The sequence below is a fragment of the Lygodium microphyllum genome, chromosome 9 (genome assembly GCF_053477565.2).
Source record: "Lygodium microphyllum isolate KBCC chromosome 9, Lygodium_microphyllum_v1.1.10, whole genome shotgun sequence".
NCBI classification, from domain to species: Eukaryota; Viridiplantae; Streptophyta; class Polypodiopsida; order Schizaeales; family Lygodiaceae; genus Lygodium; species Lygodium microphyllum.
Genome location: NC_141143.1, coordinates 98,242,726 through 98,260,196, shown reverse-complemented (window position 1 = coordinate 98,260,196; position 17,471 = coordinate 98,242,726). Strand labels below are relative to the sequence as shown.

The window sequence follows — 17,471 nt, the reverse complement described above, 5'->3', positions numbered from 1 at the left end:
TATTATCTAAAGTAATGCATAACTAAATTCCGCAACCTGCCTAATAACTAATTAATTGTGTACTAAAACACAATTAATTATAGTCTTTGCACACTAGTAACTAATTAGTTAATTAGTAGTTATTAATTTACTAAGTAAAGTAGCACACATATAACTCCAAGTACTACTACCTAGTAATTACTTAACTATGAACATAATACACTACTAGTAAGTAAAGTACTACTAACTAATAATTAGTTTGGACATAATACATACATAATCTAATTCATTAATAATAGCTACTAACTTATACATCTAATAGTTAATTACTAAGATAATACATGTACATTATTACTATTTAACTACTACTAAACTAATAATTACTAAGCTACTAAACTAATAATAACCAATTAATCAATTAATTGATAACTATTTAACCAACTAATTGATATAACTAATTAAATCAATAATAAATAATAACCATGCATCCCTCTAATTAACTAATTAATTGGTATAACTAATTAATTGACATAAGTAATTAACCAATTACATAACCACTTGACTAATTAATTGATCATAGATAACACCCTCAAGCCTAGTAATTAACTGCTTGATTGGTATAAAACGTTTCGCCATTTAGTACCATAGAAGCATTACTTTATGTGATCAAACTTGGATATGGCAATGCTATGCTATGCATATTAAATTCTTACATCTTAATTCTGACCTCTCACATGACAATAGGATTGCAGCATAATGCTGGTGATATGCAAGACATGATTGTTGCTGCACATGATGATATTCAGCAGTACCCCCATAGCAACTCTTGAAGACAATGCTCTCCAAGGAACTTGAAGGGATGCTAGTTGAAATCAGAGCTGAAAAGATTATATGGACAGAAAACTGACTACCATGTCTATGCAATTTGGAATCTCATAATCTTATAAGTAGCTTGCCAAATCGCTTGGTCGTAGCTTGTGCTCATTGTGTGGTAAATCCACCATAGTTCTTGTTTGTAACTCTCGGCCTTTGGATGTCATTTTGAAAGCATAAGTCTATCTGATACGCCTAATCAAACCGTCTAATTGTGTGCAAGTTGCGACCCAAGTAGTGCCCAACCTAAGTTGATAAACCAGGAGGGCCTTTTCATTAATATTCAAGAGCACAGGAGTAAGTTGTATATGGTGGAGATAGATTATTCTAACCAGGCATCAAGGTGGCACATGGCAATAATTTCATCAATGTATGCCAAGCTAGTATTTAGTATGCAATACTTGAAGAAAGTCTGAGCAATTTGAAGAATTTAGTTTTCACCAATACCTCATCATACCGTCCAAAGATGCAAGTTGGATTATTAAGTGGATTTTTAAAAATGCACTGTTCCTTGATCAATTATGGGTAGGCAAGACCAGAAATTTCTATGAAAAGAGAAGTTTATTAATGCTTGAAACGTGCTTATTACAACAAGGTGCCTTCCTGCTTCAAGAGGGTTGAGAAAGGACATAAAGTTAGGTAATACAAACTCTCCCTTGATCTGAGTGCCAAGAGATGTATGAATCAGGTTAGCTTAAGAATTTCCTCTATCCAAAAATGTAGGGAACTCTCTCTCTCAATTTCAATGGTGAACTACACCCATCCTTAATATTGTTCTGTCGAAAATAAGCATAAACTTAATACCATTGGTCTTCCGCCTGGTGTTTCTCATGAGTCACAACAGAGCTGACAGCTGCTTGGCGATTGCCAGTTTACTTCTTGTAATACTTAAGCCTCTTCCTTTTCAGCCTGCAATCAATAGCAGCTATATGTGCAACAGGAAACATTCCCATAAAAGTTTTCCCTTTGACACGGATCTACAATCTCTGAATTCATGCCAGATCAGACATTCTTCAACACAGCACAAAATCCTCACCCTGTAACCAGACCAATGTCCGCTGTGCCATCCAGTTTGATTGTGCTTGGCTGGCTTGCAAGTTGTCCTCCTGCAACTACTGATACGTCTTGTATTAAATGTGAATTCTTATCTGGCCTCTTCAATGAAGACAGAAAGACCTGCCTGTGTGATCTCAGATAATATCACCAGTGCATAAACTTTGTTAATAGGATTTTATGCACGAAGTACTGCGTACATAATTGCATTGAAAAGTATCATGGTGAAACTTCAACATATCTGCACCCCATAGAATGAAATTCCAAATCCCTGGGAGCAAAATGGTAGTAGATTCAGTGGCATGCCTGGAAGAACTGCAATTTCAGCTAGCACAATTGAACTTGTGACCACCCAATTTCCAACATAATTGGCTCGTGCTGAGATGGCATAATATCATGGAATCTTGTCCATTGGTGATATACATTCACCCATTGCTCAAACTTCAGTGAACTTTCACATATATCTATTCAGTACAAAGTATGCCATGAGACGAGGTCACCCGGTTTATTCATAGCAAACCATCCTTCCTGTTTTGCCATCCTATAAAACTTTGAAGCGTCATCCAATCGATCTGCTTTCTCATAAATCAATGCCATAGTATGATAAAGATCACATAGTGGAACAACTCCCTCCTCCTTCAGCTCCACAAAAAGTACTTCCGCAGCTTGCAGGCTCCCTAGATCACCAAAGACAGACATCATTTGCAAATGAACTTTGTCTGCAAAAATGCAGCCTTGAGCTTGCAACTCCCTGTAAAGTTGTTCAGCTTCATAAGATAATCTCAAGTGAGAAAATGCTGACAATAACAGAGTACATGTGTCAGAGTCAGGCAGATATCCTCTTTCCTTCATCTTTTTGTAGACATCCACTACTTGTTTATATCTCTTGTTTTTGAAATAAATTTCAACCATGCTCTTGAATACAGAAATATCTAATGATTCTTCTTTACTGTATGCTCTATTAAAAAGTCTGGAAGCCTCTTCCACCTTTCCTGCCTTTGCAATGATATTAATCGCTGTGCTTTCTGAGACATTTTTAGAGTGCTTTAACTCTTCTAGAAGCTGCTGAGAATGTCCCACTAGACCAGACATCTCATAAATGAGAATCATTGTTTGCAACAGAATCGCATCCATTTGAAAACCAGAGGAGCGCAGGTTCTGGAAAAGTACAACAGCTTTCTGAAATTGCCCAGCTTTTCCATATGCAGAAAGGAGGGTTGAATATGTGATTGTGTTTGGCTCAATCCCCAGCTTCTGCATTTTCAGAATAAGTTTTACTGCAGGCTCAAACTCAAGAGCTTGTCCATGTATGGCAATCATTGTGTTGTACGTGACTACATTTGGTCGTACGTTATGCTGCTGCTGAATCGAGCGAAACAGGTGAATCGCTTGGCCTTTCATCCCCCTCTCTCGATAGATATTCATAAGTGTGTTATAAGTAACTATAGTCGGTGTGATCTTCATCGAATCTGTGCTCAAAAACAAGTCTTCTGCCTCTTTAACCATGTCCAACTTGCCAAAAACGTTGATCATCATATTACAAGTTGTGATGTCCATAGCACAACCATTTGCCTGCAACTCTAGGAAAGTGTTTCTGGCCTCTCTGAATTTCTCAGCATCTGAGTACACGTTAATAAGGGTGCTATAGCTCACAGTATCAGGAGTGATCCCGTTCACTACCATCTCCTTGAAGATATTTCGAGCTTCCCTGAACAACTTGGCCTTGCCAAAAGCATTTATCATTGAGTTGTAGACGATAAGATCCGGAACGATATCAGCCGCCTTCATTCTAGAGTAAAGCGCCATGGCTTTAGTGAAATTTGCTTGTTTTCCAGCAAGATCAATGAGAGTACTGAAGGTGATGATGTCAGGGGCAATACCCGCATCCTCCATTTTCTCAAACCAGGTCATAGCTTCCTCCAGTTTGCCAGCTTTTCCAAACTGGCTAATGAGCGTGGCGAAGGTGTACTTGTCAGGGGCAACCCCAAATTCACGCATTTCATCATAAAGCCCTTTGGCCATGAGCCACTCCTTGGCTCTAAGGACATTTCTAATCATGATGTTGTACCCATAGACGGAGGGCCGGTATCCTCCCTGCTCATTCATCCAATCGTAGAGCGCCATCGCACGCTGCCAGTCAGGCTCGGAGCTGAGCAGGGTATTCATGAGCCTGAAGGAGAGCTTCCCTCGCCAGGGCGCCATGGCATCACAGAGATCCTCTACGGTCGAGGTGCGTGCAAGGGTGTGCCTGATGTCTTCGATGTTGATGAGATAGTCCTGACGGCCGCCAAGGAAGTCCGGGCCTTTTCTTCTGGCAGGAAGATGGTGATGGATTCGCGGCCGGTGCCAGGAGTGCTTGGGGCTCGGATGTGTGCTTGCAGGGGGGCTTGCGGCGCCTTCGTCGCGGGTGGGGATGATGGAGGAGGGGGGGGGGCGAGTGCTGAGGCATTGGGGCGGAACGTCAGTCCAAGCGAGAGGACCTTCAGAAGTTCGCAACATCGCAAAATAGATAGAGAGAGAGAGAGAGAGAGAGAGAGAGAGAGAGAGAGGCTCTTCAGCCTAAAGACTAGGCTCTAGCTAATAAGCTATTATCCGAGAGAGAGAGAGAGAGAGAGAGAGAGAGAGAGAGAGAGGTGTGCTTCCTTCCTTTGAGCATGCAATTCAGATTTTTTGTTCAAGTTTTGAGCTCTACAATCATTCATTCCATCAAGAGCTTTTGGCCATTCCAAGCTCCCATAGCTAGCATTGACAGCAATGACAATGTTAGTGGTCCATATTACATCATCTTCAAGCTTCTAGCTCAAACAATCAAGGCAGTAGCCACTACTCTCAGCTTTGCTCACTTTTCTCTTTCTTTTGAGGATTATTACCTTAACAATGATCGATAGAGGCCTCCATGTTCATCATTGAATGATTCTTGATGGCTTAATCTTCTCCATAAGAATCATGTTTATTCTTCCCCAGGCTTTTCAACATGATAGCCATTGATTATTAGTCAAAGCTTCAAGAATCTTGAAGACTTCTAGAATCTTGTACTACATCTTCATCCCTCCAAACTCAAGGAAGACTATTACTCATGGATTGACCATTCCCCTCTTAGTTGGAGCTATCCTCTTCATGAATCCTCTTTGGAAAATAGGGGTTCTTTCAAGCTTACTTCAATGAAGATGAAATATTGAAGTAGAGTGATCAATTTTGCTTTGGCAAGCCTTATACACCAGAGATTTTCAAGCATGGAGCAAGATTCTTGATCAAGAGCATCATGGGGTGAAATTCCTTCATTCAATGCCACCCTAATTTGGGGCTTTTACTCTCTAGAGTTGTACCTTTGCAATGTAAGCACTTTGGAGCATTAGGGGACTGCTTGAATAAGAGTCTACATCAATGTGGACCACTCATTGCTCTTCATGATTCCATCACAATCAATGCCTCAAGTCATCGACAAATAATGATAGAGGTAACTTTCAAATTCCTAATTCCTCCTTCTTATTCTATTGCTGGGCCATAATCTTCTTGCTAGGATGCACAAGAATTTAATCCTCTTCATGCTTGCATTGGAACTCTATCATTTGAATGATTGATGCTTGTAAAATAGTGGCCAAAAGGGCTTTTCTCAGTTTCCCATTGATTACTTGTGATGATTTGTAAATTGTCATCATTGACTCATTGTCTTTACTTCTAACCATGATTTGGTTTGTTGAAACATTGGAGAGAAATTATCCTTTGTACGAAAGAGAGAAGTGATAAATCAATGAGTCACTGGTCATATCAGGAATCCCTCTTATACCCGGCATCAATCTCTTCAATTTCAACCCGTTGCACTTTATGAAAAGATTGCAAAGGCTATTTCCAAGTTCATTCATATCATTATTGTTTGTGTAACCTAGCATGATCCTTGCCATGTTCATTGCTCTCAATGAGGAAAAAGTGAATGCCAAGTGAGTCAATAAGGCAAAAGAGAGGTGACCCTCCCTTACTCATTATGACCTTGAAGGGATACACAGTCTTAACCTGATAGGAACTTTGTGAAACCTTCCTAATTTGGAGCCCATGAAATTTGTAGGTGCAAGATTTCCATTTCATTGATATTGGGCTGATTTACTAATTCAATGAGTATTTAATAGCATACGCTCATTTATAGAAAACCATAATTGAAAACAGGGCCAAGAGCAAGTCTTACATGTGAAGCCTTTCTTGTAGGTACCATATTACAAGGCTAAGAGTAGGTTTTACAAGTATGACTCCCCCATAGGTATTATAGGCCATTACAAGTTACTTACAGGTTATAGGGGGCTCTACATGTGAAAATGGGTTTAAACCATGGCTCTAGATGATTTTGGACAAATAGGGAAAGCTAGTTCCAAAACACTTGATATTGATTCAAAGGAAAAACGAAGATTATATTGGATATAGGACTTTATTAGGGAGATTTAGAGCCATAGAACTCTTCATTTGAGTATTGACAAATGACTAATTGTAGGTCATTAAAATAGCTCAGTTCATTATGGCCAAAAATAAGAAGAAAGACTAATTGTAGGTCATTAAATAGCTCAGTTCACTATGGATCATTCTTCTTATTTTTGGCCATAGTGAATTGAGCTATTTTAATGACCTACAATCGTCATCCTACTCAAGAGGCTCAAGAGCGTCATGGGATGAAATTCCTTCATTCAATGCCACTCTGATTTGGGGCTTTTACTCTATGGAGCTATACCTTTGAAATCTAAGCACTTTGGAACATTAAGGACTGATAGAATAAGAGTCTACATCAATGTGGACCACTCATTTCTCTTCGTGATTCCATCGCTATCAATGCCTCAAGTCATCAATAACTAATGATAGAGGTAACTTTCAAATTCTTGATTCCTTCTTCTTATCCTATTGATGGACCATAATCCTCTTACTAGGAGGCAGAATATATTCACATATTCACCTTATTATTTTTGCCAAAATACCATTATAAGACATTGAGTATATTTTTTGAGTACAACCCTAAGAACATAGAGTCTATTCTGTGAGTAGGATGTTAATAACTTAAACAATCTCATAGTTATAGGGTTAAACCTATTAAATTAGTGTCTTATTGACTAAGTTCATTCCCTTTCGAGATGAGGTCCTAGTCACCTTCATATATTGTGATTGGATTACAATTAGGATCATGTTGTTTGCCATGGGTACTTAGACATTAGCTACTATACTCCATTTTGTATCACTAAGGCATTTGTTTGCATATCCAATTATCACTAATTTTTGGTGATTAGGATCTCTACGATAGAATATGCCTCCTTTACTATAGGTTGGCTAGCACATGACTTCATTTTCTAGCACATGCAAAACATCTAAGGTGGACATACTAATTCAAGCATTTAAGATTGTATGCTTTATAAGGTGCCATATTCTCTTGGAGCTTCAAGGCTAATTGTTTGACACTCATGTCCAATTCAAGAAAATGCATCCAAGTTTTAGACCATTAGTGTTTCCATATACACTACTTATCATGCCAGCCATTGGTATTGCCATATGCAATTCTTACCAAACTCACTATCATTGAAAAGATGCACAATGTTTTCATGTAATAAAGAGTAGAAATTGTTGCTCATGCAAAATTTGACAAAGCTAAAAGTTTTTTCTAACATATATTTATCTAAGTTATTCAAAATACCACCTTGATACGGTTTGTAAGGCCATGCTCTCTTAGTTTGTACCATCACCATTCATAGAAACACTGTTACCATGTTGGTTTGTTAAAATAGCTACAACATTTACCCAAAGATTGAGTCTCATATGGAGAATATTTTGTATAGGATTCTCATGTATTCTAGATACTATTGAGATTTGGTATTGTGACATTGAGGATCCAATACTAGCTTGATTATTGCCTCCTAGTTTGGTACTCTTGGTTACATCTCTTGAGGCATATGATTTGAGCCTTTATGTAAGGTAGTCTTGTACATATACTCACATTCTATTATGTACCTAGATGCACCAACTTTACCACAACATACATGAGATCTGTGGACACTTTTGTTGCAAAATTATTAAAGACATATTGAAGTCATGTGATATAAGTCACACTTTTTGCTAAAACTAGACATTGTCCTACCCATAAGCTCAAATTAGCCGACCACCATCATCTTTCAAGTGAGTAGCATAGACAATAGCATGTTGATCACTCAAGTTCCTTGTTTTGTGGTGGGCCAATTTCAATAAGTTTAGTTGTCTGGGTCAATTTCAATTAGTTTAGTTGTTTTGGAGATAGTAGTGGCACCCCAAAATGGACGCTAGCATTGTTAGATTCTTGCTTCTTGAATCTACTTATTTCTTTCTCCCTCTTGCTTTTTGGAACATAATCTAGCTTGTTACCATACATTTGTAACTGTAAAGAAGCAGAATATGAGCTTTTCACTTTATTTGCATTGTCACTTAGCTCTTCTCATAGAAATTGGGATGCAAACTAATCCCATTCTTCTATTAGGTCTTGAAACTCTAAAAATAGGACATGATTCTTTGTGATTGGAGATTGTTCTAGACAATTGAGTGAAATAATAGACCTAATGCCATCTACATTACTTAGATTTAAAAGGTAGGGTAGAAGGACATTGCATAATACATAGTCAAACTTTCTAGAAAACTTTTAGGATACAGACAATTCTTTATTAGATTGGTACATCCCTTGAAAGGGTCATCACATCATTAAGCAATGTATTCTTCCTATTGCAAATATTTTTGCATTGGTACCAAACCCTCAATAAAGGCTTAAACATAGCTTCAACATTAGGCTTATTTGGCCTATACACTTTTTGAGAGTTATTAATGTAGCAATCTTCCTATTCGCACACCATGAAGAAAGGGTATTGTTTATGTGCATGCTTTTCAAGACTACTCACATAAGTGGAAACATTCTTATGTATCATTGTTGACTGAATGCCAACATAAAAGTGCTAACAAATTTTATCCAAAAATGCAAAACACAATCTATGCATGGATGCCTCTTGTCTTCTTTGTTGACTCTATTAATATTGAGAATAAGTGCATGCTTCTTTATGAGTGATGATTGCAAGAGGAATATTTTCTTCATATGGTACACAAGAGTGATAATACTTCAAATTATCTCTTCTTAAAAATATCAACAATGAATACAATCAAAAGTTTCACAAGTTATGGGGTCATAGCCTAGTGGTTTGTGTGTGGGTCTAGCCTAGTCATAGCCTAGGTTCCAATTCCCCAAAGGCATAATCACTAAGTGTCTAAAAGTATCACAAGTTTGACAGTTTGGCTATTTTTTGTGTATTAAATAAGAAATATTAGTTTTGCAAAGTAGCCTTTAATAAGCTACTTGGAAAAGTGTGAAGGGTTTGTGGATTTAGGCTTGCTTGTAAATATTCCTTTTTTTTTTTACATACTAACACAAAATAACATTACCAAAAGTATCACAAGTTATTTTCTTCTCATGCTCCCATATTCATCTATAATAACATCTCCTAAATTTGATTGCATTTCTCTATTAAGTGGTGATGATTCAAAAACTAGTATCCCTACGTCTCTTTCAAAAGAATATAAGGTTCCTAGAGGTCTACTTTTTTGTGTTTGAATGTAACTCTTCAACACATTGCTCTAAATTTTGCAAATTTTACTTAGTATTTTCATATTTCACAAACAAGAACATATGAAAAAGGGATGATGTTGTAAAGAATGGACTTTATTGGAAAAAGGATGTGCCTTCATTTTCCTTGGAGCTTTCCACCACTTGCTTCCTTCCTTGAGCTATTTTTTCTTCTTTTGTTGTTTCATATGCAGTTTTTTCTATCCCTTTACCAATTTATTCTTGTATCTTGTTGGTTGCACAAGTCTATTGTTGAAGCTCTTCAGTACCTTTGCATAAACTCTCTTCAGAGGCATGTTCTCAGTCTCTCTACTTAAATCAATTGAAGGTTTTGGAGATGTTTGTGCAACAAGTTCACAATAGTGTTTCACCTCGCTCACCTCTTCTTCATTAATTCTAGCATCACTATCATGGCACTCAATTCTCCACTAAGCAAAAGTTGTTGTTCTATTTGAGGGATATTGCTGCCTTTTTCTATGAGGCAAAATAAAAGTCTATTAGCTATTACTTGGAGAAATTATACATTACATTAAGATCTCACTTGTTAGTACTAATAGTAGAATATGAATGCGAGGCTTGATTGAGCCTCACATGCATGCACTAGGTTTGTAGTGGCTGGGGGTTTTCTACTCTAGATAGCTAAAGTTTGTGGGTGAAGTTCAAAAGAACTAAAGTTGAAGCGTTCAAACTCAAGTTTAAGCGTATTTGGATAAGAAGGGTTCTAACTCAATATTGAGTCCTACATTGATTAGCATTATGTTAGTTGTTAGGATGCATGGAACAAGAAGAATTGAATTAACATAACAAGAACTAAAATGAAAGTAACAAAACCAACTTGGCATTCAAAATACTATAGACTTAATTAGACAATCTAGACCTTGAAGAAGATACATGATGATATTATCTAGCAAGATTGTTTTGATAAAACCTTATTCTACATACTAGCATGAGAGGGCGCGTTGCAACCGTTATCACTCTTGAATTTTGATGGGCCATGGGCCTAGAAACCATATTTGACCCTTGTATTCCCAATAATCTCAACATCCCTAGCAAAATCAATACTCTAAGCTCCCACATGTTTTGTAGTATCCATAGCTCCACCTTGCTCAGGATTTGTATGGTCCCCAACAGCTCTAGTAGGGTTGCCACTATCCTTAGATTCATTCTCTACATTCTCATTATCCACATAATCTCTAGTATCTTCAACATCTCCAATTTCTCTCTTATCATGCATGCCATCTTCATTATCATCTGTATCATCTTCATTCTCATCCTCTTCACTTGACTGCTCATCAATCTCGAGATTGTCTAGATCTTTTCTTATCTACCTCATCTAGCTCTATTGTGTGCTTTCCAAGAGCTCCACTTGCACCACAACACTCTTGCAAGGAAGAGTTGCTATCTAGAAGGGTAGATCATTTTGATTCTAAAGCCATGGTTTCAAAATTATCTTTGCAAAGAGCAATACACTGTTGTTTCTTTTGTAAGCTTTCCTGCAACACAACTCCACCACAATATATCTCAAGAACGTAGTTGTATATTGGACAAAATTCTGTATTGAGGCCATCAATGAAGATTCTATCTATTGAGTATTGATTTTGACCCCTAGAGCCTAAGATAGAAACCTTCTATGTCACCACCTTATCAATGGCCTTAAATTTGTCAATATTGCTTGCAAATAAAAACCATAGTTGCAATCTCAATTGTTCTAATTGTCCATGCATAATCTTCTTGTGTGTGTATCACAACAAATTCATAGTGCAACTTTGTTGATTGGCTAACAATTTTGCTAATTGTTCATAGGTCCCTACACTTTTTGGAAGCAAGGGATTATTTTTTGATATGTTGAGAGAGTCTCTAACAAAGGACTAGCTATAGCTTTTCATTTAATTCTAATGGCAATCCCCTAGCTTATATTTCTCATACACCTATTTCCAATCTAGATTTTTCATTGTTACATAAAAAAAGAATGCAATTATTGTAATTTTTAGTGCCCGCAATCTATCTTCAACTACCACAGGCCATCTCCTCCATGTTCATTCTTTGATGAGTATGCCTTCTCTTCTTAAGCAAAATTTTCTTGTTCAGGAGTGTTGTTTGCAATTCTACAACTCCACTCTTCTCAAGGCTTGTGAAAGGGAAGTGGAACCCAGGAGGAAGAAGCTTGACAGTGAGAGCTATGGTAGATGGAGAGCAAGAGCAAGAGAGAGAGTGAAACTCAAAGTGGGAACTCCAACAACCACAATGTGTGGCCGGGCCTTCCTTTATTCAAATTGTCACTAAAAGAATAAAGAATAAGTGACTATGACGGGCACCCGCCACCTGCAATGTGCAGTGGCGGGTACTGTCAATGTAATAATACATGGGTGGCTAGGCAGAGGCACCTTTACCCCCAACAACCTCCCACTTAAAGGTGAATCTACCCTAGTGAGAGAGAAAAGAAAAGAAAAGATAGTACAACATGTACACATGTACAACAGGATGAGGAAAAAGACATCATCTCATCCAACACCCATCAATCTCCTGAGGAAGGCAAAGCGCTCTATAGTGAGGCTCTTCGTGAGCAAGTCTGTAGGATTCTTCTCAGTCGGAATCTTGACAAGGTCGACAGACCTGTCCTTAACGACCTCACAAATGAAGTGATACCTCACCTCAATATGTTTTGTCTTCGCATGGAAGACCAGATTCTTGGCCAATTGAATGGCACTCATAGAATCCGAATGCAGTGTAGGCATATCATTTGTCATACCAAGGTCTGCAATCAAACAGACTAACTAGATAGCTTCCTTGCAAGCCTCTGTGGTTGTAATATACTCGGCCTCTGTAGTAGAAATGGCTGTACACTTCTGTGCCTTGGACATCCAAGAGATAGCTCCTCTAGCATAAGTGAACACATAGCCAGAAGTGGACTTCCTACTATCTGCATGTCCTGCATAATCGGAGTCAGTGTATCCCATGACTCCTATATCCTGGCTACCGTAGCAAATAGACATATCTGTTGTGCCCTTCAAGTACCTCATGATACCCTTCACGACATCCCAATGTTTCTTGCTAGGTGTAGTCATATAAGGTGCCACAATCCCAACTGCAAAAGCAATATTTGGATGGGTGGCTATCATGGCATACATAAGACTATCCATAGCTGATGCATAGGGAATCTTGGCCATCTCGGCCCTCTGCTCATCTGTCTACCGGACAATTGGCCTATGAAACCTTCACATGAGAAGGTAATGGACAACTAATAGGCTTAACATCCTGCATATGGAAGCGTTCAAGGACTTTATGAATGTACTCCCTCTATGACAGATAGAGTAGTCCCTAAGATCTATCGTGCGTAATGTGCATACCTAGTATATGAGAGGCTTGTCCTAGATCTTTAATCTCAAAGCTCTTCTTGAGTTGAGCCTTAAGAGCATCTAGCTCCTCATGAGCTGTCCCTGCTAAAAGCATGTCATCCATATAGAGTACCAAAATCAGTAAAGAACCGTCACGGGCTTTCTTCGTGTACAAGCACAAATCCATGGTGCTGCGACTGTAGCCTTGTGACTGCATGAATGCATCAAACTTATGGTACCATTCCCTAGGTTCCTGCTTCAAGCCATATAGACTCTTCTTTAGCTTGCACACTAGGTGTTCCCTGCCAGGGTCTGCAAAGCCCCAAGGTTGCTCCATGTAAATCTCATCATGCAAGTCCCCATGTAAAAAAGCCGTCTTGACATCCAGCTGGTACAAGTCCAGGTCAAACTGTGCAACCAAGGCCAAGACTAAGCGTAGGGTGGTCATCTTGACCATAGGAGAAAAGACTTCATCAAAGTCAACACCATGCTTCTGCTTAAAACCCTTAGTAACTAATTGAGCCTTGTATGCTAGCTTGGGGTGTCCAGGGGTACTTTTTAGCTTGTACACCCACTTGCATGGCAAAGCCTTCTTACCCCGAGGCAAGGAAACCAAATCCCAAGTCTGATTCTTATGCAATGAGTTAAGCTCAGATTGCATAGCCCTCTCCCAAGAGTGACAATCACCCTTATGCATAGCCTCATCATAAGTGAGAGGCTCTCCTGCATCTGTAACTAGTACATAATCCATAGAGGGCGCAAAATGGTCAGGAGGTCGTCTATCTCTAGTAGAATGCCTCAACCTAGGCTCTATTGCCTTACCGACATCCTGTCTAACATCAACATGTTTAACATCTGGGCCATGAGCATCAGGTGATGCTGCACACTGTCTAGCTGGTCAAGGACAGGCTGAACGGGAACAGATGGCTCCTCCTGAAAGATAACTCTACATACCTCAACCACTTTCTCAGGCTGCATATGCATTTTGTCCTCATGAAAGATGACACCATGGCTACGGATTACTTTCCGCACCTGTGGATCCCATAGATAGTAGCCCATCTCTCCTGCATCTCCATAGCCAATGCAAATGCATTTGACACTTTTAGGATCTAGCTTATTGCGTTTGTCCTTGGGCACATGGCAGAATGCCTCACATCCAAAGAGACGCAAATGATCATAAGAGGGGGGCTTGCCTGCCCATACCTCCTCTACAACCTGAAAGTCAATGCCACTGCTAGGCAACCTGTTAATGAGACGCACTGCAGTAGTAATTGCCTCACCCCAAAAGTGCTGTGGTAAGCCATCCTAGCTAAGCATACTACGGACCCTTTCTTGAATGGTCCTATTCATGTGTTCATCCATACCATTCTAGGAAGGGTTGTAAGGGGCAGTCAATTCATGCTTAATACCCTGCTCATCACAAAATTGCTCAAAAGCACATGATACATACTTACCCCCATTATCTGACCTTAGGCATTTCAGCATATTCCCAGATTGGTTCTCTGCTAATGCAAGCCAACACTGGAAATGTGTCTAAGACATCGGATTTTCTCTTGATGGGATAAGCCCAAACCTTATGTGAGTAATCATCTATGAAAGTAACAAAGTACTTTGCCCCACCGAGTGACTAACAGGGCATGGACCCACATACATTTGAGTATACAAGAGCCAAGGGCTCACCCGTGCATTTCTTACTAGACTTTTTATGTGTATTTCTAGTCTGTCTACCATACAAACAATGATCACAAGAATCACAATGTGAAGAGTCAAAAGGCAGAAGATACTGCAAAGCAGGGAGCATTTTCATTCCTTTAAGGGACATATGCCCCAAACGAGCATGCCAAAGGGATACATGGGGGATAGAACCCACAGAAAAAACATGATCCAGGGTAGCTCCAAATACAAGTAAGGGACAGAGGCTGCCAAACTTGGCACCTCTTGCAAGCACAAGCCTGCCACGAGTAATCTTCCATGCAGAGTCTCCAAAAGACACAAAATACCCTGCATCATCAAGCTGTCCAGCTGACATAAGGTTGCAAGTCAACGCAGGTACATGGCATACATCATGCAAAACAAAAGAACTACCAGAAGGAAACTGCAGCCTAACATCTCCAATGCCCACAATGTCAAGAGACCTATCATCACCAAGACACATAGAACCAGAGATGGTACGATAGGTATGAAACCAATCTCTACAGGATGTCACATGAAATGACACACCCGAATCCAAAAGCCAGCACTGCGCATACACAGAATGTATCTCAGAAGCCTGTAAAGTATCGCATGAAGAAGCTACAAGTATGTAATCTTCATCTAAATCAATGGCTTGCATGACATTAACCTCTTTTATCTTCACACTAGACTTTGCAGGTACAATATTGCGCTCAGAAAACTTTTCATGCACTTTCTCTTTTCCCTTTTCCTTGCACTTATCATCGTGCATCTTATGGCACTACAGCCTAATATGTCCCGCTTTCCCACAATTATGACAGGTAAGATCAAACTTCCATCCACATGACTTACTCCGACGACGTGACTTGGACCTGAACTTTTGAGAGTCCTTGCCCTTATGATCATTATCATGCCTGCCATGTCTGCCACCTCTAATGGTCAATGCATGTGAAGAGCAAGAAGCATCATTGTTTCTCCTCTTGATTTCCTCAGTCAATAAAGCGCTCTCAACATCTTTGATTTTCAGCCTATCAAGCTTGTTCGTGCATATCGGAGTACGGAAGACGTCCCATGATTCAGGCAAGGTGCCAAGCAAAAACAACGGGAGCACGTTGTCTTTGAATTCAATACCCTGTGACAACAGATTCTTCATGATAGCATAAATCTGACTAAAATGAGATGATAGGGATGTCCCCTCCTTCATGCGAAGGTCCATTAGCTGCTTCAGCCAATACATATGTGACGCAGGACTCTGCTGCGCATAAAGCTCTTGAATCTTCTCCCATAATCACATGCACTCTGATTTTCATCTTCAACAATATTATGATGGACCTCTTCTGAGAGTGACAAGATAATGGTAGACTTGCATAGCTCATCAACTTCCATCCAAACATCATCATCCATATCCTTAGGCAAAACCTACCATATATCTGGGACTTCCAATACCCATAGTTGGTACCATCCAACTTGGCAATGTTAAAGAGAGCTGTGTCTTTTAGATGACCAGCCATACTATCCCAAATCAAAGCAAAAAAGGCAAAATTGTAGGTTGCTGTAATTAGTAGAAAATACACTAAAACCACTGCTGAAACTGGCTAAAAGAGTGGATATCATCAAGAAAAGCACTTGTCCACCAAATATGACCGAGATAACATCAAATAGTAAGCATTACCCTCATAGAAGTGCTCAAAATCTGCAGATTTCAGCTTGCTGGAATAAATGACAGCATTATGTAAAACTGTCCCAAAGTGAAGCAATCACTGATACATATGTCACTACAAGTAGCAAGATACATCCAACAGTGAGTGTCAAGGGGCAAGAAGGTACCAAGAACTGTCAAACCAATAACCTATCAGGCAAGAGACATCTCGTAGGTCTAGAAGTCATGCATGTAATGGGTCTCGGGGTAAGAGAAGAGACCAAGCACAAGCACAACTGATAGAGCAAGAAGCTCAATGCATAACCATCCAAGATGCATACAAAATTGACAAACCTATGACAAAGATAGGTGCCTGCCCCAATAGGTGTAGCAAATCAGCCCACTACAGATTAAATGCAGACATAAAGCTCTCAAGAGAGCAAATGCATGTAACTGTCCCACAAGCTCAAGCTCAAGTGTAAGTAAGACTCTGTGTACATCCGAATATACCAAGAGGCTCCCACGGGAAGTAAAGTCAGATGCAAATAGAGCAAGCAACACTCTAATACATGGAGTACATAGCATCAGACATGCCAAATCCCAATAGGGTACATCCAGAGCATAAATCCCAAGCTATCTAAGACCCATAAAGCAAAAGCCTGAAAGCATTCAAAGAGCATGTAACTGACAACCAAATGTATTGCCCATTAGGTCCAAAAATGCTCAAATACATCTAAAGATGAAGCTCCAAGTAACTGTCAAGCATGGGCAACCCAAGTGGCATCCATATATGACCAAAGCATAAATGCAAGAGGCCTAAATGTCAAGCAGTGACAATAGGCATAAACCGGTCCAAAGCATGCCAATTGAAGACAAATGCTAGTGAATGACAACCAAGGCGGAGCCTATTCCAAGCTCAAAAGCATTCCAGAACCAAAAAGAAGCATTCGACAATCTCCAAATACATTAGTATGATCATTCAAACCTCTAGTAAACACCCCGTATCCAAGAACGAATGCACACACCAAGTAAATGAGCTTCAGCCCACTATATTATAGCAGCATATTTACTGTTAAATGAAGCTTAGTCAGTGCTAAAATCTACTCCAAATCAGTTCCAAAGCATAGACATAGCCCCTATTTTAACAATCTTGGGACTGTGTATACAGTAATGACTAAAGGAGGGAACACTCGAATCGATCATTGGGAGCCAAGAACTAATACCACGGAGTCCAACAATGATCGGAAAGGTTGCCAAGAGTGTTGGGAAGTCGAGGAAGAATCGGGAAGTGCTAGGAATAGATCATCCCAGCCCCCTA

The 17,471-nt window shown here is 39.4% G+C and overlaps 1 protein-coding gene across 1 annotated transcript; it reads right to left on the bottom strand.

Annotated features, from left to right (window-relative positions):
* Positions 1-1,414: 1,414 nt before the first annotated feature.
* On the bottom strand, positions 1,415-4,502 carry LOC148031343 (uncharacterized). Its single transcript, XM_087684866.1, has one exon. It carries the CDS (start codon positions 4,402-4,404, stop codon positions 2,374-2,376), a length of 2,031 nt encoding a protein of 676 aa, XP_087540992.1. The 5' UTR covers positions 4,405-4,502; the 3' UTR covers positions 1,415-2,373.
* Positions 4,503-17,471: the final 12,969 nt, after the last annotated feature.